This window comes from Psittacula echo, assembly GCF_963264785.1.
Source record: "Psittacula echo genome assembly, chromosome: 3".
Classification (NCBI taxonomy): domain Eukaryota; kingdom Metazoa; phylum Chordata; class Aves; order Psittaciformes; family Psittacidae; genus Psittacula; species Psittacula echo.
The window spans coordinates 6,925,150-6,950,679 of NC_137736.1; the positions used below are offsets into that span (position 1 = coordinate 6,925,150).

The 25,530-nt window shown below is 43.7% G+C and overlaps 1 protein-coding gene across 2 annotated transcripts; it reads right to left on the minus strand.

The window, feature by feature from the left end:
- Positions 1-13,574: 13,574 nt before the first annotated feature.
- RABL3 (RAB, member of RAS oncogene family like 3) lies at positions 13,575-25,472 on the minus strand (the record flags this gene model as incomplete). 2 transcript variants are annotated; one of them, XM_080613105.1, is made up of 8 exons in its annotated part: positions 13,575-14,277; positions 17,137-17,175; positions 18,110-18,181; positions 18,855-19,005; positions 20,521-20,635; positions 23,540-23,669; positions 24,783-24,874; positions 25,427-25,472. In XM_080613105.1, the coding sequence occupies 8 exons, from the start codon at positions 25,470-25,472 to the stop codon at positions 14,212-14,214; spliced, it is 711 nt and encodes a 236-aa protein (XP_080469231.1). In that variant the 3' UTR covers positions 13,575-14,211. The 2 variants fall into 2 exon arrangements, with proteins under 2 accessions (XP_080469231.1, XP_080469230.1); XM_080613104.1 differs by lacking the exon at positions 13,575-14,277 and having other exon boundaries at positions 16,852-17,175.
- Positions 25,473-25,530: the final 58 nt, after the last annotated feature.

Below are 25,530 nucleotides of genomic sequence, written 5' to 3' on the forward strand. Positions count from 1 at the left end.
GTCTGCCCAGCATCCACACCAGAGCATCCTTCCTGGGCTGAACAAATCCGGAAGGATGGAAAGAAACCCTTCTGTGTGAAACAGCACTGTGTTTTTCATAGAATCATAGAATGATTTGGGGTAAAAGGGACCTCAAAGCTCCTTCAATTCCAACCCCCGGCCACAGGCAGGGACACCTTCCACTAGACCAGCTTGCTCCAAGCCCCTGTGTCCAACCTGGCCTTGAACACTGCCAGGGATGGGGCAGCCACAGCTTTCCTGAGCACTCTGTGCCAGCGCCTCAGCACCCTCACAGGGAAGAATTTCTGCCTGAGAGCTCATCTCAATCTCCCCTCTGTCAGTTTAAAGCCATTCTCCCTTGTCCTGTCCCTACAGGCCCTTGTCCAAAGCCCCTCTCCAGGTTTCCTGCAGCCCCTTTAGTCACTGAGGGTGACTAAGTCACTAAGGTCTCCTGTTAAGGAGCCTTCTCCAGGCTGAACCAGCTCAGCTCTCTCAGCCTGGCTCCAGAGCAGAGCTGCTCCAACCCTTGCAGCATCTCTGTGGCCTCCTTTGAACTTGCTCCAACAGCTCCACATCACTCTTTTTAGTCCAAAGTCACCTCCCTCTAGGACTCTGCTTGGTCTCCGTAATTCCTAGCCATGTTCTAAGTATCTAGAGGGACTGTAGTGATAGGACAAGGGGTGATGGGTTCAAACTGAAACAAGGGAAGTTTAGGTTAGATATAAGGAAGAAGTTCTTTACTGTGAGGGTGGTGGAGCCCTGGCACAGGTTACCAAAAGAAGCGGTAAATGTTCCATCCCCAGCCAGGTTGGACAGAGCCTTGGGTGACATGATCTAGTGGAAGGTGTCCCTGCCCACGGCAGGGGGTTGGAACTGTATAGGCTTAAGGTCCTTTCCAACCCAAACCATTCTATGATTCTGTGATCTCCAGGTTGGGGGCACTATTCTGCTAGGTGGGCAGGTGGCTTCTCTATAAAACACAAAGTTCTCTCTGATCTTTCATTTCCAGTTCTGCTGTCAATTACTGTTGTTGTTATTTTGTTGGAGACCCTGTAGCTTTTTATGCAAACAGGATGTTAGGAATTCATCTGCCTCCACTTTGTTTCTTGTTTTGTAGTTTTCCAATAAAACAGGAGAGATAAAAGCCCAGCACAGCATAAAAAATTCAGCAAAGCTCATTGATTGGAATAACCAGGACACAAAGCAATGGGTGTCACGCTTTGACCTATAAACCATAACCTTTTGTTTACAGGATTAGACAGCAGGTATGGGGAAAACACGTTTGAAGTCTGAACACACAAACTGCAAAATAAGGCCCTTCTTCAAATTCTGCATAATACATTTCTCTATCAGCTCCTGCTACAGAACACAAGAGAACAGATATCTCTAGATGCCTGTCTAGATGCCATCTCTAGACAAAACGCATGGCACTCTGTATCAGCTCAGTCCAGTCAACACTGGAGCATCTAACACGAACCCATAGGAACAGGGCCATGAGCATCTAGGCAATGAGCACAGCAGGTCCTTCACCCTCTGTGCGAGGCTCCACAGCCTTCTTGTGGGGTAAAACCAAAGCACCCCAACCAGAGCTCTGCGCTGATACTGCCCCAGTGCCACAGGACCAGTACCCCCGGCAGGAGCTGCCATCCCTCCACCATCACACCAACCCTCTGCTCAAAATGTGCTGGGGATGGTCCAGGGCCAGATCCTTCCTGAAAGGACCTGCCCAGCTGCAGGGTGGGTCAGCACATAGAGTGGAGGAGGCACGAGAGGGACAGAAGCCAGAAGGAGGAGAGAAGAAGGGTGAAACAATGGCTTTGAAGAAGAGATGCCAAGAGAAGATGGGGTGGGGAGAGGTGGTGACAGGGTACAGATGTAATGGAGAGGAGGTGCTGGCACAGCAGACTGTTCCCATGGCCAGCTCTGGGAAGAAGACTCACACTCAAACTGAGCCACAGTCACATCAGCCAGCAAGGTGGTAGGGCCTGCTAGGGATGAGTTGAAGATGGACAGGAAAGATGCTGTCATGGCCATGACAGAAACCAGTTGGCCACTCATATGGAGTGGTACAGGAGCAAGGATGCCTCGATGCTGAAAGGGTGGTGAGAGCTGGGGGGTGTGTCAGGGACAGGCAAGGAAGGAGTATGGCAAAATTTTACTGTATGAGGAGGCAGGATCCTTCAGAGATGAATAGGAGCTGCAAGAGCACTGTAAAATAACCATCAGAGAAGGTGGTGAAGGAGCACACACATGGATTTATCTCAGGCATATCCAGAGCTAGAAAGAGGATTAGTAACAATGACAGCCCCAAAGCCTGGGGAGAAACATGATGGCCCTGCACAAGCCGCTGAGAACCACCGTGTCCTGGGGTGAGCCTTTGCCACTCCTGCCTGCTGCAACATTACCCATGTACCCCGACAGCCTCAAAACAACTGCGAGCTGCTGATGAGACTCAGGAATGTGGGTCTCATGTTTCTCCACATGAGCCATAAACCTACCACATCCTCTCTAAACTCCCCCGTGCTCTGCCAAAGGACAGCAGGGAAAGCTCCCATCGGCTACTGTGCTGGGACTCAGAGCAGAGGACACGGCCGGAGCCCCGCTGTGCCGGTGTGCCCTGTGGTGGAGCTGCCCTGGAATGGGGCTGCTCTTGCCCTGGCTGCCAGGAACAGAGTGGTCAGGGTTGCAACATCTGGGCAGATGCTGCCATCCACATTTCATAGGCTGATGGGGGAAACACCTCCTGGCAGCCGAGGGGGGGAGAAGGGGTGTGTACAGAGGGTGTGTGCAAGACAAACCCCACAACGAAGAGGTCCTGTGCTGGTACAGCCTAACCAAGGATGATTCCCAAAGGAGAAGAGGAAGAGAAAGCCTGTTGGTAGACAAAATGCAGCAAAATCCTTTATCCCAAGTGAACTTTGAAAACACACACTTTGAAACACAGGCGAGGGGCACATTAAAATGACACCGACACCAAAGAACCGGTGTCAGCAGAGAAGGGGTGTCCACAGCCAGCACCGGTGGGCTGTGCGTGCCCGACCCCTTACCTGCAAGCCTGTCATCCTCCTCCTGGTCCTCCTCTTCTTGGAGCAGACACAAACCCCAAGCAGCTATCTGGTCAAGTTGGCTTCCAAACCAAGCTTCCAGCTGGTGAAGCAAGACGGGCCCGTGGCAGGCTGACGGTGCTGGAAGTGAGAAAGTCCAAGGGAGTTTTTAACCTGTTTGCTCAGCCCAGTCTGTGTTTAACCAAACGCCAGCCCTCCTTCACAGAAACAACCCCAGGGTCGATTCGAAGATAATAAACAGGGGGAGAGGGGTACAGGGTTCCCTCACAGCTCCTTTTTCTCTTTAGATGGGGTTGTAGTTCTCACACAGGGTGAGAGGAAGGAGGGGAATAACAAGCTGTTTAAGAGCAAAGAAAATCCTCTTTTTGCAACAGTTTTATAAGCTTCCTTCATAAATTATACCTCTCTCCCTGTATATGACAACCTCCTTAAAGGGTTCTCATACACAGCCCTCTGAAGGTATAACAAATGGGGGTTTTCATTATGCTTCTGAGCCATGTTACACTGGGGAATAGAAAGGATCCCTGTCCCGTCCTGGTGGAGGTAGTGATATTTGAGAACTACTGTGGCAATATTAAACAGCATTTTGGAGCCCAAAGTAGGGGAGGATTTTGTATTCCTGTGACTGGAAGTAGCAAAGGGGGTCTTATAGATGCTGAAATACTCCTATTTTTCCAGGAAGCTGTTGCTGAGGAAGGAGCAGCAGCATTTATCCACAGAATACAAATGAAAGTAGCTCTGCCTTTCCAGAAGGCGCAGTGGAAAAGATCAATTGATTTGATGTTTTCGCTTTGAATTCTCATCTCTCCACACACACACACACACACACACAAAGCAGCAGTATTTTTCCCCATTTCTGTAACCTGCTCTACTGTAAGTCCTGCTTTTGGAGGCACACACACAGGAGATTCCAGCATGACCCTGGAGTTGAAGTCTCCTCCCTCTCCTAGAGCATCCCGGAAGCCTTCCCTCCCCACAGCAGTTACCAGCTTGCGTGGCCCCAGCAGAGCCAGCGAGAGCTTGGGCTATGAGAGGGACAGGTCTTAATGGTTTTGTCTTCTCTAAAAGCTGGTGCCTCCTCACACCACCCTGAGCAATGTGATGGAGCCACCAAGAGCTGCCACCTTTTAAGGTCTGGCAAAATAGGTTGGCTGCTGCAAGGGAGGAGATGGGGTGTATGAAGAGATATTGGTTATGGAGGGGGGGAGGGAGAGCCAAGCTTTCCTTGCATGTCCCCTCTGGTCTTACCATCACAGGGTCAAAAGATAATTCACGTCAGAAAGTACTTTAGAAGTGCACTAGCGCAACTTTCAGCTTAAAGCAGGGTCAGCTCTGAGGTCAGACCAGGCTGCTCAGAATGGTATCTAGCCTGTTCTTGAAGACTTCCAAGGATGGAGACAGAATGGCCTCACTGGACAGCTTGATCCACTGCTTGATTGCCCTCACAGTTGCAAAGCTTTTCCTTACATAGAGCTTGAACTTCCCTAGTTTCAGCTGATGGCAGTTGTCTCTCGTCTTCCTACCAAGCACTGCTGTGAAGAGCCAGACTTCATCTTCTTGGTAACCTCTCCATAGCTATTGGAAGCTGCTGCCTGGTTCCCACAAAGCCACCTCTTCCCAGGCTGAACAAGCCCAGTCCCTCGCAGGACTATGGGCTCCACCCCCTGACCAGCATGGCTGGCCGCTGCTGCAGTTGATCTTGTTGGATCAGTTTCCTGTGTTGACCAGGCATAGGATCTCCACTTGCCATTCAATGCTTTTTTCCCTAGAGCAGGAGCACCAGAGCCCTAGCAGGCCACACCGCCTCCCCTGCTTCTGCATTTCTTTGTCTGCTTGTCTACAATGCTGTTTTGAGCCAGTTCTGTCATCATTTTTGCACACAGTTTTGCTCATAGCAAACACTGAGCAAACGTCAACAAAGCAAGCACAGATACAGCCCTGGAGACACAGTGAGCCAGGGCATTGCTCAGAAACGGAGACAGGTGCAGTTGAAGACTTGGCTGGAAAGTAGCACGACTTACTGGTGGCACTGGCTGGAGTCAGTGTCTCACAATCAACTACTAAGAGTGTTGTGGAGAGATGACCTAAAGTAAGTCCTATCCTTTCCTAAATTCTGCTGCTTGCTTTCTGCCTGCTTGAGAGCCACCTTGACTCTCTCAGCTCAGGGACAGCTCATGGGCTGAGCTGGGCTCTTCTGTTTTCATGACACTAATGGTTTTATTGCACAGTCACCAGGAACAGACTCAGTTAACCTGGCTGTACAATATTGGGTAATGTTTGCTCTGAAACAGAGCAATATTTAGCCCCATTGCAATGCACGTGGGCTGAGGATGAGGATAACTGGGAATTTCCATCGTTTTATTACAGCAGTATCTGAAAGTCTTGAACCGCAGACCTGGACTCCCTTGTGAGGCTCTAGAAGAACATAGCCTAGGTAATCATAGAATAGTTAGGGTTGGAAAGGACCTTAAGATCATCCAGTTCCAACCCCCTGCCATGGGCAGGGACACCTCACGCTAAACCATGCCACCCAAGGCTCTGTCCCTTGTTTTCCCATTTGCTCAAGAAGGCTCTCTCCAGACCCTGGCTTCTTCCAGCTTTGCCATAAAAAACCCCACAGAGGCAGTGAGGGATTCTCCAGCTCAAGGCAGAGGATGCAAGTATCATTTATCATTGCCAAAGAAACAAAGTACCTGGCACCTGCCACCTACCCTTGAGACTCCTTTCCTACCAGGCAATACTTCAGAGTAAAAAGTTCATCTTGCTTATTTTTTGACAGTGAGGATTTATAGGTTTGAATCCAGGTTTGCAAACCACGGATGCAAAAAGTTGTGTATTCTCTAGCTGTGGAGATGATCAAAACACAACTGGACACGGTCCTGAGCAACCTGCTCCAGCTGACCCTGCTTTGGGCAAGGGAGTTGGACTAGATGATCTCCAGAGTCACTTCCAACCTCAGTGGTCCTGTGATTTAGCTTAAACAAGCTCTTTAGTTAGTGGCAGCAGCTCTTAAATATAGATCTTCTGAAACATTAAGTAGAGATGTACTTCATTAATATTTTAGCAACAGCCTTTGTTATCAGATAAATATGACTCAGAAACACAATGAATTGTTATCACATAAACATGATTCATAAACACAATGAATTAAGCATGGAAGAATGAGCATTAGAAGTGCTCGGTGTCTTCTCAGCTACCTTTCTGGATTTATGACATCTGTCTAGTGCATGCTGTGCATAGCCTTTACTCCAAGGAGATTCCAGCTGAAATACATAACAAGACCCAACAGAGAGATATAAAAAAGCGGAAGACATCAATGCAACAGTATTTGCTACCACATGATGTATATGCTACTGCATGGTACATGCACACCAGCAGCTTATTAGACGTGAACTGTTCTCAGGCATCATGATGGAGAGGTGCAAGGAGCTCATCTAAGTCAGAGGCACAGTGAGAGAAAGTACCAAGGGGCTTGCTTGAAAGTTTAACAGCTGGTGTTCAACATCTCAGGGGTGAATGAAAGATGAGGAGGGGAACGGAAAAAGCCTTTCAGATAGAAGATGAGGCAACTTATATTTGATCCAGTAGACAAAGAGACTCAAAATTCACAGCATGTGCATTAAGAAGCCTTTTGTTTCCAGCTGTATCACGTGCAAGTTCAGGTAGTGAATTTTCACTGGGAGAAAAAGGAGGGAGAGTCGTGGGACAGCAAGTCCCTTTGCTTCCCTATGTTCTCCATTAGCATTTTCCTATGCCATGTGTATTTCATGCCATGTGGCAAAGACAAGGCTGTAGTTTCTTCCCTGCCCCTTTATCTTAATATTAGGTATAGACTTTCCAGAGCAGGGCTGACACCTTCATAAATTTCTACTCAATGCTCAGTGCAGCGCTTCCCAGCATGGACTGTAGTGTGCCAGTGCTGCTATGATGAGTACAATCACTGGATCATGGCTCACCATCACTTCTTGTAGTGAATGGTTGGCCAGTTCCAAAAGTAAAGCTCTTGCATCCTGGGAACAATATATGTAAGAAGCAACTGAGACAGATCCTTTCCAATGCAGCTGTGGACCCACTGTCACAATGGCCCATTCCTTTTCACAATGGTGGACAGCAAAGGACCAATCTCTTCTCCTGCCTATGTTCATACAGCTAGAATGCATTAATTGAGATACATATTTATTAATACATTCATTCATGCCTGTCTCTGTAATCTCAGCTTCCCCAACTTGCATTTCTCCTCTGTTTTTTTAACCCTTTACACACTGGCAAACAGGCCAGGATCTCTCTAGGGCAGCTGTCTTTGTTGATCTGTTAGTGTACTACTAACAGACCAGGGGATTTAATCTCGTAAGATGAGAAAATAAAGCAATAATATTTATACTTTTTAATCACTGTTGACAGCTTTGTGGCAAAAAAAAAATTATCTTTTTAATAACACCTACTTTCTTGCAGAATGGCTCTTATGAAATATGTCTGTGTCATTTTTCTGGGACCATTCAGCAGCAGATGCCAGACAGGTTAATTATTAGCATTTATTTGTGCAGGAAAGATTGTAAGAGTTGCCTGCAGCACAGAGCACATACTCCTTGTCACCAAAAAGCAGATGCTGCATGAATAGAGGCTGGAGAAGCCATCTGCGTACCTTGCTGTGATGCTTCTGCCTTCAGGCTAGAAGAACTACTCCTAGGAGTGAGGAGAAGATTTAGTCACCTTGCCCTGTCATGTCCTTCCCCACCTGATGCAAAGCTAAAGAGGATGCTAATTTTGCACAAGCCCTGAATTTCATCATCTGACCTTTTATTCAGCAAGGGCAGGACAGCCCATCAAGCCCACGTAAGCCACAGCAAAACAAGCCTCAGGAAGAGAGGATGACATCAGACAGCAAGATAAAACCCCTGACTGTAGCCCTAGCCTTCAAAGCTATTTGGCCTCTTTGTCCTTTAACCCAAATCTAGCAGTGGATTTCCACTTTGTAAACGTTAACTTTCAGGTCAAAGGCAACATAGATGTGCAGGGGTTAATGAAACACTATTTCACTTCATGTTCTTCCTAGTCAAAAACAAAGACTGAACTTCGACTTAGATTGCCCACTCAGCCTGGGCTTTCATTTGGTTGATCTAGGCAAGAAAGGGCATGCGGTTTTATTTATGAGCTTGTCTTATATTCGACATCTTCTTGACAGAAGTCCATGGTAGTGCACCGAAAAGGAATTTCCCTGTACAATTTCAGTAGGTATCGAGCCAGAGCTTCTGTGCACTGATAACCCCACAGGGCACAAGCAGCTTTATCTCAGTGATAGAATGCCAAAGCAGGAAAAAGAAAGAGCACATTTCTAGCCTTAATAGTATTTGCAGCAGGGGTTGGCTAAGCAGCTGAACTGCCAAAGCTAGATTTCACAGTCTCTTTGGTGCCACAGATAGCTCTGATCATCTAAACCAACTTCCTTACAAACATGCTGGGGGACTTTTCCTCAAAGCTGTGCTAAAGCACGCCTTAAAGAAAGCTACTAATTCTACCCTGAAAAATCCCAAAGGAAGGCAAATCTGCTTTTTTCTATTAACTGTTTCGGGTGTCATCACTCCCACTGTTAGAGAACTATGACAAACTTCAAGATCTATTTAGACTCAGGTCCTGAGACTCACGGTTTATTGCAGATTTGCCTGCACAGCTGGAAAGCCCTTACTCACATACTCACAGTTAGCGATGGAAGACTTCTTAACTTCTTCAGAGGGTTCTCGTGTACCAGAAAGAAACATATTCTCCCCATTTCCTGATCAGACGTTAGAATAAACCCACAGCAGCACAAGTTGATAATACTAATACTTTTGGGTACATGTCAGGCCCTCACTAGGCAGAAGAGCTTTGCCACTGAACAGACATTTGACATTAAGGAGGATTGGGACAGATTCTGTTTTCCTTCCCCTCTTCCCCCTGACATCTACATGATGCTTTCTCCAGAAGGAGTGTCTCTCTGAGGACCTATCACATCGTGCTGCAGCAAAGCACACCCTAAGGAAAGCTTTTCCTCTGAGCACTTTCTGGTAACTTGCCAGCCAGTGACAGGTTCATCAATAATGATAATGGCTTTTTGTCAAAGAAAACCAGCTCACTAAGCCGCAGGCTTGCTCAGCCTATAAAGGAATCAAAGCAACCAGTGTCCTCGTAAGGAAAGTGAGACAGGAACATGACTTCTAAGGATTAAGCTCCCTTTGCTGAAAAGCAGAAGCAGGTATTCGATCAGTGAAGTCCATCACCTCCTTATCAATTGTGATAGCCCCGACTTCGCTCTACCTCACTGAAAAATCTACTGGCTGCAGGTTACGACGCAGCAGCTCAATCTCATTTGTGCCAAATGGAGCATACTGCAGCTGCCTCTGCAAATACTATCAATAATGAAAATTTGTATTAAGGTTGCACCCAAACCCCAATATTCTGGGTAGGTTTCACATGCTTAAAGCCAGTGGCAGCTTTGCTGAAGGCTGTTGCAAGGAGAGAGAAATCCTGTTGCTACGAGAACAAAAACGTATACACAAGAATTTGGGTACACCTGGGTTTCCTACTTTTCTGCATGGGAATCAAAAGGAGCAGATTTGAGGGATTTTCCATATTCACGACATATTCACGCTTCTGATTATCCTCTCAGTTGTCAAACCAGTTATAAATCAACCAGAAAGCTCCGCTGAGCCCCTTGGGAAGAGGGAAAGCTCACTGTTTATTTGCTATCATTTCACCTATGTGCACATGGGAAGTCTAACACATCTCAGATGTACCTGTATGAGCCATCTTCACTGACACATCTGGTACACGTATTTCCCAGGCATATATTTCTGCCTGGGAAATAACACAGAGACTGATTAGCTCCAGTTCAAAGGAATTGGGTAAAACTGCTTTGATGTGAAATGCATGTGCCTGTGACAGACACCAGAGAGATAGACAGGAGAAGAGATGTAGGAAAACAGAGACATGCAGAGAGAGGCAAAGAGAGAAACAGAGAGAAATCAAGTGGTACAGCAAGAGAGAAGAAAGGTAGCAGAAAGAAACAAAAAGAAAAAGAGAAGAAAGGGCAAAGCAGAGGATGGAGCAGGGGGTACAAAGAGAGGGGTCTTTGTGAGCACAGGTGACAAAGAAGGGTCAGACAGGTGGGATATGGGAAGTAGGGAAAGACAGAGGGATAGAATTTTGGAGGAAGGGAGCTGGAGGAACAGAGAATGAGGGTATGGTTGGGCAGAGGCAAGACACAGGGTCATGGGGGGCAGGAGGCCACAGAGAATATAAACTGAAACGCATAGAAGGAGCGAAGTGTGACACATGGAAGTTGTCTGGTGTCACAGCCCAGGCATGGAGGTGAACCTCTTTTGGGCAGCTGAAACAGGTGAAGTGCAAACAGCAATCCAACTAACTCTGGCTGCTCAAGGACTCCTGATTCTGCCAAGAAGCTAGCACTTCCTTTCAAAATACATGTAACATCAAGAACGTACATGACTCCATTACACACCACCTTGTCCTAAAAGAAAAATCATACCCAATTGTGGTTACTTGATGAGATCTGAACAAATAAAGAGCTTAACCTGGACTGGAGACCTATTTGTATTAAAACAGCGAAGATGTTGGATTCATGACACTACATTAACACAGGTGTAAGACAACCACTGCACTCAAGCCTGTGATCCAAAAACCAGAAAGGGTTTGGCTGGACAATGAATGTTGGCAAGATCAACACAGCTTTTGGGTTTTTTTTATGTGACATTTTAAAACTGCTCTTTAGACATTTTAAGACAGAAGTAAAGCAGAAGCATGGAAGGAATGAGGCAGTGAGTAAGGGTAAAGGCAATAAAAACAGGGATGGTCACTCCACATTACTTCTTGGACCCTGACATTTGATATACACCACAGCAGATGTAAGGTATCTTGCTCTGTATGCAACAACAATAAGGGTACAATCAAGTTATGGTGCTAAACTGGTGGCACTTGTGTATGGAGCCACCACCTCTGATTAAAACTGAGAGAAAGATGCTCCTAATCCCACACTACACCTACTCAGCAGGCTAATGGTGCTTTCAACAACTTCTGCCATTCCCATGGTTGGTCTAATTTGTAATTATCAGTCCATTCTGCCTCTGCATTACATTTAGGAAAACAGAACTATGCCAAGCAAATGCCAAGCTTTCAAGAAAGCTGCAGTGTGTGTGTCAGTCACATAAATGTAAACCCCACAAAGCAGGGATAGTGCAATTACACAAACCCCAAGCATGGGAAGCCCATGCAACTTCAGGATCGTATTTAAACATAATTTGAATATGCAAATATCCTTAACTTGGCCCTGATGAAATATCAGAAGTGGGTAAAAACACATGAAAAAACCCCATGGAGGTGTTTTACAAAGCAATCTGCTCCAATCTGAGACCACAAATGCTGAAACACTGCAATTACAGTGAGATGGGTCTGCAATCATTTTTCAGGATATTGATGGAGACAGCACAGAAATTTAACCCCTGCCCTTTAGAATGGTAACAAAAAGACAGCTGTATAAAGGATTTCTGAGTGTTAATACTATTTCAGTTAAATGATCTGTTTATAGAATCATAGAGTAGTTGAGAGTTAGAAAGGACCTTAAGATCATCTAGTTCCAACACCCCCTGCCCTGGGCAGGGACACCTCCCACTAAACGATGGCAGGACCAAGCTAAAGGTTGTGATATCAGAGTAAATACTGTGATAACACAAACATCTTGCAACAACTCTGGTTCTCGTTGTCTTCAAGTTAAACATCCAGACTAAAAGGGTGAACCCTTTAACTCCTCATGTACTGAAACCACTACGATCTGATAAACAGATACATCAGAACCATGCCTCCAGAGAAACCCCCTCAGTTTTGCAGATAGGCCAGTGAGACTGACCATGAAGTAAGTCACTTGTCAGACCACACAGGTCAGCTCAAGAGTGGATGAAGACACCTATGAGGAGTTTTTATGGCTCACAGCTGGATGAGCGAGCCAAAGCAGACTTAACTGAGTCTAGAAGCGAAGCCACAGCCTCAACCACACTTCTCTCTCAATCTGCTAACCTTCTACCAACTCACATGCTCTACTTCTCAGTGCTAGTCCCTTTATCGTATCTGGCTCCTACCACAACAGTATCTCTAATTTGCTTCTGAATCCTGATTGCCATTACCTGCAGCCCCACTGAATGCACAGGACTTGTGCATCCTCTCCTCTTCCTGGAGCATGAATTGACCTTCACAAGATTTCTCATACAAAGACTTTGTTTCTTCTTTATTGAGCCTGAGGATTGAAACACACAAATACATGTAAGCTGCAAGTAGGGCTTAGGCCACCCTACATCATGCTGAGCCATGTTCTTTTCATGACTAACTGAAGAGGGCTACTTTGGAAAGACCTGTGCCATCATTCCTTCATACAGGATCTTAAAATTAATGGCCTCCCTTACTCTGCAACACTTCCCATTCTCCTAAAGATAGAGGGTGAAGGAAGAAATAGCTCTAGCTTGCTTGTCCTGCTCTGCAGTTCCTTAGTAACCTGAGGGAGCCCAGATCTGGTTACCCTAAGGCAGCACCTGACCTTGAGAAAATAATTCCAGCTAAGAGCAAAGAGACATTGGTGCTGTCACAAGCTGCACAGCTCAGACATGGGTTATTTGCTAGGAATATTTTGGTACCTTATTTTCCCTGGTTGTAAACTAAATATAAACTAGTAACATATTTCATACAGGCATCTAAAACTTACTGCACTCATGTTTGCAAATGCTCCAAATGCACCTTTCCGGAAATGGCCTAAGGAGAAGCAAAGTATCCATATTTTAGTAGGTTTGACTGGTGCACCTAGCTGTCATTTTTGTTCCTGATTAGTGGCAACAGGCAGTTCGCCATTTATCTCTGAGCAGCTGCTAGAGAAGAGCTGCAGGCAGAAGTAATCTGGAAACTTCACAACTCTGCTCGCTGTCAATTTCACACTAACTTTCTTCCATTCTCATTTATTATTAATCTGTATTTATATCTAACTCCAGCTCTTAGTTAGCCTTTGCCAGAGGCTTAACCATTAGAGGTGACTGTAAGGAAGGAGGGAAAGAAGAAACTCCCATAAATCCAGCTTTTACCACTCCATATAATTCTGCGGAGGTGAGAAATCATGCAAAGCTTGGGCTATTTAGGAAGACAACACCCTGCACAGCACATCAGACCAGAACAAGTCTCTGTTATCCTTAGTACTAAATATGAAAAGGAAATATCCCATCATAGAACCTTCCTTCTAACCATTTTCAGTTCCTACTTTTTACAGGACTTGATATCCCTTTTAAATTTCAATCCATCCTAATTAAGAGGGTGTTCTTACATTCCATGTTTTCTAATCTGCTAAGCCCTCAGGCTCACTAAGACCATTTGTTCCAAATAAGCATTGTATAAAAACATCTTTTCCACCAGATTTCAATGTTTTTTTAATTGAAGACCACACTCAATCATGGAAAGAGAAACAGAAGTACTTGATTGACTTCATCCTCTCCAAAGTAAACAATTTTAATTAATACCACTTGTTTTCTACTCATGATTTTTAAGGCTTACAATCTTTTTTCATCTCTTGCCTACTTCTTTTATTCCTTTTGAATAGGGCTGAACAGTATGTTCCAGGTGAAACACCACTATTCATTTAGTGAAGGCATTCTACTATTTTCCAGATCCTTCCTTACCCATCCTTACATTTTACTTGCTTGTTTGTTCACTTTACTGTAATTAAGAAGTCCACTCACTGTCATGCCTCCTTCAGAGAATGCATGTAATGTATGTAATTCATTGCAAAGACTGTCCATAAGTTTCCCAAAATGGAGACAAAGATGTCACATATATGTGCTGTGTATGATAAAATTTCCCACAGCAGTGTGAGAGGCATTCAATTTATTGCACGCTTTCCCCAAATGTTCCCATCTATCCAGAAGGCCTGCAATCCTAAGAAATACTCTAGGCTTCAGATTAGAAATTTTTGGGATTTTTTCCTCAAGTCTTTTCCAGCAAAAGTAGCTTCAGCAGCCTATATCATTTTATTCTGCTTGATATAAGCATTATTGTCTTTAAGCATCCAGTCGGAATAGGAATGTTGTTAGGAACTCTGAGAGGTCATCTTCCACTTCTTAAGCGTTCAATCATAATGAAGGCTCTTCAGTGTTCCTCCTCCAAATCTTTTCCTTTCAGAGAAGCCAGGAATCTAGAGACATGAAAGACAAGTCATTACATCAGCATCAGCATGAGCTCCCTCTAGCCCACATCTCAGTGCCTGTTACCAAGCCAACTGCAACAATGTCTTCCTCTTCCACACTGTCTCCAGAATCAGGTCTAAAAAGCTTCAGCTTACTGCTAGAGAAGCACCATTAATTAAACAAGCTCCAAAACTTGAATATGGCTCATTTTTAATGTGCCTTTCTGGCAAGGGCCACAATGAAAGCCTTAATTTCTTGGGCAAATCCTAAACCAGTTAATTACAGATTTCAAAGTCCATTGTTTCTCCCCCAGATTTAAGTGCAAACAAGCATTTCTCCTTCCTTAATTTTTACAACTATAAAAGAGTATTCCCAAGTCCTATTGAAGAGCTGTTGAGACTTTATGCCTTCTAACCTGAAAGAGGAGCACTTCACTGGTAGTTTAAAGTAGTTTTACCAATTGCTGAAAGATTTAAAACAACCATCATAATAGAAATGGCTACAACGAGGCAAGGGATTAGCACTCCTGCTTTTGCAGCCAAACTGGAGATACTGCTTACACCATATCCATATGAGTGCTTACAAAGAAAATCTCCTTCAAACCATGAGAAGCTTCTCTGGCTTAATGGTATTCCAGATTTGCAATGCAGTGCACCCATGAATTCCCCCAAAAGAAAGAGATGCGCTGCTTTCTAATACTGTGTAAGATCTTTGTCTATTGGCATCATAAAACTATCTGATTACAGTCTGAGATAACTTTTAGATAGCTAACTTCAAACAAGCAGAAACAGCAGGCCCAGCCACCTCCCAAAACAATTCCACACTATTATAAGAAACACAGTATATTAAAATGGAAGGTGTCAACCAAGCGCTACATATCACGCCAGTAGAACATGGCATTTATGGATGGTATGGAATGAACGTCTAACTTAGAATACAAAGCAGATTGCTTAAGTTACACACTTCATGTGTGAACTGAGAAAGCTAGAGCTTACCCAAAATAGAAATCCACTGAAAACCCCCACAATTTAAATTTAGTTAGGATTTTCAGGCCCAAAATGCAAGCAGATATGCAAGGTTTTCATTCAGGAATGCAATCACAACTAAACCGTAGCATGACACCAGAGGTAAAACATCATCTGCTTTAGCATTTTTGGTATCAAAGTCACTAATTAAGAGTAACTATTATTTACTTATCAGAGATCTGATCAAAATCAGAGCTCCAATTTGAAACTTCTCATTCTTTTAATCCTGAAGAAGTCTACAGTATAGAAATACCTCAAAATACAAGTGATCAAAGGGACCTACTGTAGAAAACCCATGAACACATTCATAAGATTTAAATTAAGTAGATAATAGAAAACATAAACATCAAGAGGTTATATTGAAATCCCTGGTTCCAATTTGGATTCTGTCTCTTTAAATAGAATTGTCCACTACTTAACGATTTGTTTAAAGCTTTTGAGCTGGTGTCAGTGAGGCAGATGAAAGCAGTCATCAGCAAGCTGTAATCTTTGACATGTGGCCATAAGGAATATAAAGTTAATCCCTGGCTAGCCACTAAAAATGATTAAATAAGAAACAAAAATCTTACATCATGCATCAAGGACAACCAGCACACAAGCATATTTCTAGCATTAAGCTATTATCCCCATGGAAGGGAGACTTCTCTTCATAAGAATGCAGGGAGGAGGGAAGAGAGGAGGAAAAAGGCATCATGCAGAACCGAAGGAGGAAAAAGCCAATTTGTTTTTAAAAGGCATAAAAAAACACTTCAAAGAAAGTAAGCATTTTGTAATTTGTGACTATTTTTTCCTCCACTCTCCCTAAGGGGCTTTCAGCTCAGCTACAGCTAACCATACATTTGACTGTATTTTAGTGGTGCTATTCACAGTAATTTGCAAGCACCTCACAGACACAGTAAGTGGAACCTCACTACTCCCTGCAGGGTAGACTGCACATGGGAAGGTGGGTGGCTAAAAAAAGTTGAAGTGTGGCCTGCCCAAACCAGAAGAGCCATTTTGCAGGTTCTTCACCAGCTGTACTGAAAACAGTTAATTCAACCATTTAGGGATTAACTACAAAGTGGTATCCATACTGCCATTTTCCTTGCAGCTCCACTGGTTCTGTGAAAACTACCCATACAAAACCCACAAAATGCTAGTTCCAGCTGTGCAAAAAAAGCCTTTTCATTGACTTGCAGGGCAGCATCTCTGGCCTAAACCTGAAACCAAGCAGCCTGAAACTAAGACACCTGAGAGAAATCACACTTGCCTATTTTACCTTACTCTTCCAACTTCTCCTGTGTTAGCATACTTAATTATTTCACTGCCAATCACATTGCAGACAAATACTTCAGCTGACAAAAGTCAGAGAATCATAGAATAGTTAGGGTTGAAAGGACCTTAAGATCATCCAGTTCCAACCCCCCTGCCATGGGCAGGGACACCTCACACTAAACTAACCCAGCCTTGAACACTGTCAGGGATTCACAACTTCCCTGGGCAACCCATTCCAGGGCCTCACCACCCTTACCATAAAGAACTTCTTCCTTATATCCAATCTAAACTTCCCCTGTTTAAGTTTTAACCTGTTATCCCTTGTCCTATCACTACAGTCCCTAATGAAGAGTCCCTCCCCAGCATCCTTACAGGCCCCCTTCAGATACTGGAAGGCTGCTATGAGGTCTCCAAAGTCTGCCATTATTCCATCTATCTAAAACAGCTGTGCTTCCACAGATTTAAAAACTCAATTACCAGCACAGGTTATCACTTAGGCCATGTGAAGCCCATGTTTTAAGAGGACTGACAACTGTTTTCCTGACACAGGGAGAAACAAAAAAAAAAAAAGGAAGAAAAATGACAAACCTGATTGCCATCTCTTAAGAAGTATCTCTTCTCTATGACCTGGGAAAAACAGAGAATGACCTTAGCTGGCACAGCACATGCATAGCCTCAGATTCCAATCAACACTTCACATGTGAACACTGAAACTCACAGCTAACTGGTATAAGGTCTGAACCCATGTCATGTGTTCCAGGCCTACTGCTTTAAGTGCAATGCCCTATTACCCACAGAAGGAGTTGCCACCTCCAGCCATTCTTAGCAAAGCTGTGTTATTCTCAACTCAACACACCTCATTTAGTTAGACCATTTAGTAACAGAGGTGATGGTTTGGGTGTCTCCTTACTATATCAGACTCAGTTATTCCAATCCCTCTCTGCATGTGCAGCAGTTCTGAGCACTAGAAAAAGCTCACTCTGCATATACATAACTTTAGGAGTTTTGAGTAGCCCTTGTGCATAGGTGATGCTTGAGAAGAGGTAGAAGGATACTTATGGAGGCAGCACCATCAATCTAAGAACCAAAAGGTTATTTGTATCACTGTACAATCCACATCCTCCTCCAAAGAAAATTCAAGCCAAATTTCCTCTAAAGCATGATCTGTTACATGCATGAAGTGATCTACTCCACTATGATATCTTTGTTGAAGGGATGCTTAAACCAAAGCATTCCTTCTCTCACTGTCACTGTAGGCCTTGACACTCTCTTTTGCAGGAAGGGGGAGTAATATGCTTTAACCGGGATTAACAGAGCTAACCGTAGTCTTGGAACTCCCCACATTACTGCCTTAGCACACTGCAAACCCTCTGGCCTGCCAAAGGACTCCAAAAACCTATGCAGAGTGCCTTTGCACATTATTTTTCATTGCTGTATATGCAGATCAAGAATCAAATCTTCAAGGTATTCTCTGGAGGTTTGTTAATGCAGACCAATCTTTGGCCTCCCCCAGCACAAAATACATAGAACTATAAAGCATAATTTAATTGACTTGACTTACCTTATCAAAAAACCTGCTTAGTTTGACAGCATTGGATGAACCTGCAGCCAGGTAACGAGGATTGGTGCAATCCTAGAACACACGGAAGACAACAAACCAAACACAAAGAAATCAATGCAAGGAAGCCCTACACATGGAAATCAACATACCCCTTCCCTGATGCAGGCATATGGAGTCAGCCAGGGAAAACACAGTGTATCTGCTCATTTCTGCTCCAGAACCATTTGAGAGAAAAGGCCAACTTCTGTTCTGTGAACCAAGCAGACAATTCTAAGCACCCCCTTAATGTGCTCCACATGTTCCTTCTGCCACCAGCTACACAGTCAGCTAATCATTTGTACAGGCTACACATGAAATTGTGTGCTTGTGTGTGTGTATACAAGCATTCACACAGCATGTGGGTATATACACCTATATATACATCTTATATATACATGTATATAAAAATAAAATTATCTTGATATTTCATTCAAAGATAGTCCGCATCAGAACTAAGAACAGGAAAGAGGAAACAACTCCCAGTCATCAATTCTAAGCTTTGGTGACCTTACCTAACACCCCCTACATCTCTAGTGAAACAAAGATGACAGCTTCATCAAGCAAGGGGGACAGCCTACCAAACATGCATGACTCCAGCATCACTGATAAAATCTCCAAAAGCCCAATTTTTGTCACAACATCTTTAATTACTAAAAATCAGACTCCTGTATAAAAGAAAAACAACCCTCCTGACAAGGATACTAACCAAATTAATCTCTTCAGCATTGAAATCCTCAGCCAAGAAAGCTGTTCTGGTCAAAACTTCATTCCGCTTAGTTTCTGGGATCTGATCCAGCTTAGTTCCTATTACCAGCAGTGGAATCTGGTTATCAGCAAACTGTTCGCAGTCATAGTCCCTGATGAGGGAAACATACACTCCTGAATGAAATGATGGTCATGTAAGTGGGCACACAGGCACATTCAGCTCCCCTGCCCTTTCAAATAATGGTCACTTATTTATTATGGGTCATTATTTATCTAAGTGACAATGTGCTGTATCTGTAAATTAAGGAAGGGTTTCTGCATCTAGGTCACTACAGAGAAATTGAAAGGAAAGAGCAAAGAAACCACATGAGTTGGATTTCTTCTCAACACAGATGAACTGCAGAAGAAATGCCAGCACAAGCAGGAAATAAACACAAATTCCAGTATTGCACCAGGCATATGCAGGCATCAGAGACAGATCAGGGAGCTGGCATCTCCAAGCATCTAAAGTTCCTACATAGAATCACACACTTTTTAAAGAGGGACAATGAAATAAGAACGTAAAATAAATTGCAACTGTGAAACACCACCCCTTTTCCAGCTTAGATCAAAGAGGACTGCAATAGCAATTGTGTGGTGTCAAGTAACTAATCCTACATTCAAGTAAAGGTAGCCACCATAAGCTGAATTCCAACAAGCTTTGATTCAGACACAAATAATGATCAAAGATAGCCTTTATAAAAGAAATAATTTTGCAATTAATTGTCTTCACAAATCCAAGCTCCAATCTTTCTCCTCAGCTAGGATCATCGCTTGTCTTTACTTTTACCTAAACCAAGTTTTCCAGAAAGTAATTTTACAACCAACAGCTTGTACTAATGGCTGAGCATCTGTCCCTGAGAGAAGTTCAGTTTTTGAGAATTAAAACAATAGTGAAGAACCTGCATGTGGAAAAACTGGAGAAATCTGCAGGTTTTGTAATGCAAATCCTCTTTTCCCTTTCCCATGTTTCTACCTGTGTATCAGCACAAGCAGATAAGCAACTGATACTCTTCCACAAAAAGCTACCCCTTACTATTGCCTCCCTGCTCACATGTGAGGTTTATCAATGATCTTAAAACCTCTTTGACTGTATGTATAACAGGAGCATTGAGGTACAGGAGGAAATACTTGGTAAGAATTTTACAAGCAAATATGCTGTTTAAGCAGTTTCCTAAGCAAATTTTTAGCCATACTCCTGAAACAATCCCCTCATCACCCAAATCAAAAAGTAAGTGAAGTTCCTCAGCATTGGGGCATGGAGGGAAAACTTTCTGGAACAGAGACATGCCATCCCATCACACTTCCTGTACAAGGGCTCTGCATATCAGTACAGACACACATCTTCAGGTTTCAGGGACTGGATCCACTCTGAGAGAGGCCTCAGACAAATGAAGGATGTATAATAACACCTTTTCCCTACCAGCAGAATGGTCTGATGGGTAACACAAGAAAAGCCAAACAAAAACAAAAACCAGTGATTTGCTTTTATATTCCCCATTTTATTCTTTCTTTAAGTCTAACCACATCCAGTTTCATGTGGACTTCAAGCACCCTCAGAGATGAACAAAGTCTTCCATAACAACTTGGAATGATGTCTTAACCCTGCACATATGTTTTTCACTCACCCATTTGTCACAAGAACGCCTGTTGGAGCAACATCTCTGTTGAGTGCTTCCAAAGACCAGCGACACAAATTCTGGGATGATTTCTTATTGGTTAAGTCATGCACTAAAATTATCCCTAAAGTGAAAGAGAAGGCAGCAAGATCCTAGTTAATGATATACATTTTTTCCTTATCTTACCCAAATGACATCTGCAGGTTCCCAGCTATCTTAAAACGAAGAGAGGGATGTATAACCGGTTCAGTTACAGTGAATGAGTAAAGCTGAAAACACCAGAATGCGACACGCTTTTAAAGAATTCAGGAAGAGCTTAGAGAAAAGTCTCATAAAAGGAGGAAAGGGACAGACACCTCAAAGTTTAATCCACAAGAAGTCTGTGGGTATTTCCTCATTCTGCTCTGTCTGGTCCTAATGATACTGAAACTCTGTATTACTGCAGCAGAGAATTCAGCCTTTCTCTGGTTTACCTAACTGATAAACACAACTATCTTTTTATTACACCATCCAAAAAGTCTAAAGGCTGTTTCTTTGTTTCAAAGAGTTTAGAGAGCACTGTTACATTCCTGCATTTTCAAGAGCTAATGCTACATACCTGAGGAGGTATCGAAAGGGTACCAGGCTCTGATAAACTTTCACTGTCCACCAAATGGCTGGTAGAAACATGAATTAATAAGATTTCATGTTTTTAAGATGAAGCTTCTAGCATTTTTCATTACCACGATCCTTCAGAATGTAAATTCTGAGAAACAGCCAGCCAAACTTCCTAGTTGTGCTATTAACAGACACCCACTTCTGATAACCACAGTTCTTAACTCAATTACCAGCTCCTGCTAGTAAATTTCTTCTATTTATTCACACCTTCTACAACCTGTAGAATGTTCCCACTTCTTTTAGACTTCAAACTAACAATTCAAGGAAAAAATGGAATTATAACCTTTATCTTCATCAGGATGCATTCTCAACACACTTCACAGCTTACACGTGGAGAAAAAGTATTAATTTTATCTGTCATCTGAACTCCCAAAGGTGCCACCCACTGTACACACTATGAAAAAAACCACATTTCCACAAACATTTTCCACTACCCCACACCACTGTGCACAGACTCGCCTATGAGAGTTCTGAGCATATCACAGCCATAGCTCTATTTCAAAGCATTTATCTCGGTGACAGTGTAAAAAGGCAACTCAACTGTGTGTCCACTCCCAGCGCAGGGAGAAAAAGTGAGATACAAGATGACTTGGCATACAGCAACAAATTCAGAGGCACTGCTGCATAACCTGTGAGAAACCCTCCCTACTTCCACTCTTCCTCAGTTATACTTTGGATGGGTTAGTTCCCTTATCTGCTTCACTGCAAACCAAGTTAGTTGCACCAGCAGAAAAAAAAAAACTGTGTCAACATCAAAAAAGAGCAGGCAGGACCAATGACGACCCAAGGAAATGTTCCTCCCCCATTAAGGTCCACAATCCACAGCCCTACTGTCCAGTCACCGTGCTAGACTATCACAAGTCCACACACCAGATGCAGGGTCACCTAAGCACAAGACCTGCAGTCAAACCAAAAGCAAACTGCACCTAACTTTGTCAACAAGCAGGTCTCTGACAGCCTGCACAGATGCTGCCACAACCAAACATCAACTGCTTTTTGATCTCAGGTTTTCAGATCACTGCAAGGCCACAAAGCACAAGCAGTCAGACAGAGGGAACACATTCATCTTCTCTTCTTAAATCAGGTCAAACAGAGGCAATTTGTGAGACAAGCTCTAATGAAGAAATTAATCTAATGAAAGAAATCAGAGCCAAGACAAACTACCAAAGTCAACAGTTTTCATATGTGAGCTGCCTAATAACAACTTTGGGGCAGTGGAGAGAAATAACCCTATTTTAATAACCTCATCAATCATAATTCAGACACATAAGTTCAGGATTTCATCTCCTAATGGGCTCTTGTAGGGTTTTTCCAAGTCTGACCCACACTCACTGGCATGCTGTGGACTTGGTGCCAAAAAGAAATCTATCTTTAACATATATCAAAGAGGCTTGCTTTGAGAGCACAACTTAACTCAGACCTTACTTACAGAGGTCTGGTTAATGACATAAGCAAGAGGTACCTACACACAGTTTTTCTCATGAGAAAGGAGGAAGAAATAACTAGTTAAAGAATCATACAGCAAAGATGCTTATGGTATGGCTTAACACATTACTGAAAGGCTCTCAAATGATTGGGAACAAGAAAAAAAAATTCAACAGAACATTTGAGACAGTTTTTCACAAGCAGTTTTTAATCTTGTATACATCTATTTGTAATGAACAATCCTGGGACACCAAAAAGTAACAACTGAAATACTGCTTTGTTATGTTTATAATCTCTTGCTTGCTCTTACTGCTGGTTCTGAGGAACTACTCGGTCTTTAAGTCAGAATCTCAATAGAAGGCCTAAAATACTACTTTCTATATAGAGCAAGCTCCAAGATTCAATTCTTAAAGATAATTTGTCAAATTAAATGAACAGAGGCAAGCTGGTTATTAGCATATTGCAATTTTATGGGACAACAATTCAGATTTGCCAAGGTAAGATATAAGCATTGAAATTCATATGAATTCAAATAATTATTTCCTTGAGGCAGGTTTTGGAACTGAACAGACAAGAAAATATAAATCATATTTCTGCATGTGTATCAGGCCTAGAAACGTGAAGGGAACCTTTATGCCTGCAAGTGTAGCTGTAAGGGACATCACTACAGCATCACAGAGTCCCTGCTGCACCAGCTGCACAAGATTGAAGCTAAAAGCTGATGAAGCTCATCTGCAAAGATCTGCCTAAAATAACTTTCCAGTTGAAAACTGAATCCATCAAATTCTCCCTACAAATTGTATCTTTTTTTTTCTGTATGAATGCATTGAAATCAGAAAAGAGAACAATATAGCCCTCAGCCACACTTAAAGGAATCCTGCCCCAGAACCAAGAGACAGCTCAACAGAAACAGTGATAAAACCAGATTTACAGCAAACAAACTTACCATTCAGCAAGTTATAAAATACTGCTCGTGTGCTTTTCACACTAGTGGCACTACCCACCGAACCTCCAACATCCCACAGCTCAATGTAATAGGTCTTCTCTTCTGGAGTCCCCTCTTTGTAGTCATGGATCTGATGAAAAATTCACATCATACATAACCACATCAGCAGCTTACAAGAGTTAATCCACAAAACACACAGGTAGTCAGCTGGAAGGATTATTGTACTTGGATAGAATCTTGTAAATTTCCATGTTGACACTATTTCAAATCTCTTAAATAGAAGAGGGATGGAATGAGTCAAGCAGTGGCCACAGGATACTACAGCTCCTGGATGAGATGGAGCTTTGAGAATCTGCAGGGAATATCCTTTCCACCTCAGTATTAACAAACCTAATGCCTCCTGACATGCTTAGAAATAGCATGTTGCTAAAGCAGGTGAAAAAGTAAGGCCATGACTTCCTACATGGTAGTACTGGGAGAATATTAACATAGGGGCCCACACTGGATTCCAACTGACCACAACTTCTTCTCCAAATTCTCATTGACATCTCAACTGGGCTAATTTTTGCCCCTGGATCTAATGGGTAGTCTTGCTCCACAGTCAAACAGGGTCACCACGTTTCTTCTCCCCAGATTTTGGGAATATATTGCTAACCTATGGCAGCGTATTTCAAGGAGAATGTGGCAAAGAGATATGAAGTGAAAAATCATTCATTACTATCCATGAGGATTGTAGGTTGGGCCAAAAGCTTGCTAGATTAATATCCTTATTCCTCTGACAGTAGGTTCTGCAATGAGCACACAGGAGGAGAAGCAATCCTATGGTCACAGCCAGCACCCTCAAATTAAACAAGCAAATTGCTTTTCCCCAGTGTGTATGGCTGACAGTTTGGTTGTGCATCAACTGTTTCTTAAGGAAGTGTGGTTTCAATTCTGTGCCTTCTGACTTAGAAGTCTGCTCCATGACTTGTAACATGCCAGGGACCACTGCAGTCAGGAGAGGTGCTACAAATGACGAATATTCTGCCTTATTTTGACAACCTTGGAAAAAAAAAACCAACTTCCTCACCCAAGTGCTTGGCTCACATTTACTGCTGTTTGCTTCAACAAATTAAGCCCTCAGCAGAACAGAACATCAAAACACACCTTTTCTGGAGCACTAAGTAATGAAAAGATGAAAAAGTCAAGGCCCTTCCCTTACACTTCAAGGTAGGGCTACCCCGAAATCAGGCACATCACCTACTCGAACATCCACTGAGCAGCCCACTGTCCAGGATGGGTTTCCCAACACTTGATTGTGGCATAAGAGGTGAACAAGCGAAGACTTCCCAACACCTGCAAGTGCACAGAGAGAACAACTCCTGAGAGATCACACAAAGCCGGAGAAATCGCCAAAGAGCGGCTGGGCAGAATCACAGAATCAGCTCGGTTGGAAAAGACCTTTAAGCTCAGCAAGTCCAACCATTATCCCAGCACAACCAAGACCATCATGTCACTGAGGGCTTCGTCTACACGGTGTATGAACACTTCCCGGGACGGTGACTCCAACACTGCCCTGGGCAGCCTGTTCCAATGCCTGAGCACCCTTTGGGGAAGGAATTGTTCCTCACCTCTACTCTCAAACTCCCCCGATTTAGAAGCTCTAACTCAACTCAGCAGCCGCCAACAACCGCCTGCCAGCGCCCAACCCCCAGGGCAGAGAGTGAAGGGGTCCCCTATGGGACACACACGGGGGCTGCCGCCGGCCGGCTTCCAGTCAGGCGGCGGCCGGATGAGGGGGGCGGCGCACCGCACATGCGCCTCCGGAAGCAGCCCCATCCCGGCTCTTCGGTGGCGGGGGAAGGGGACCGCCCCCCGCCCTCACCGTGCGCGGGGAGCGACACTCACCGGAGTCGCCCAACACCAGCACCTTCACCCTGTCCAAGGCCGCCATTTTATCGTCGGCTGGCAACAACCCCGGACACCACGGCCAATCGCAGCGCGCGTTCCTT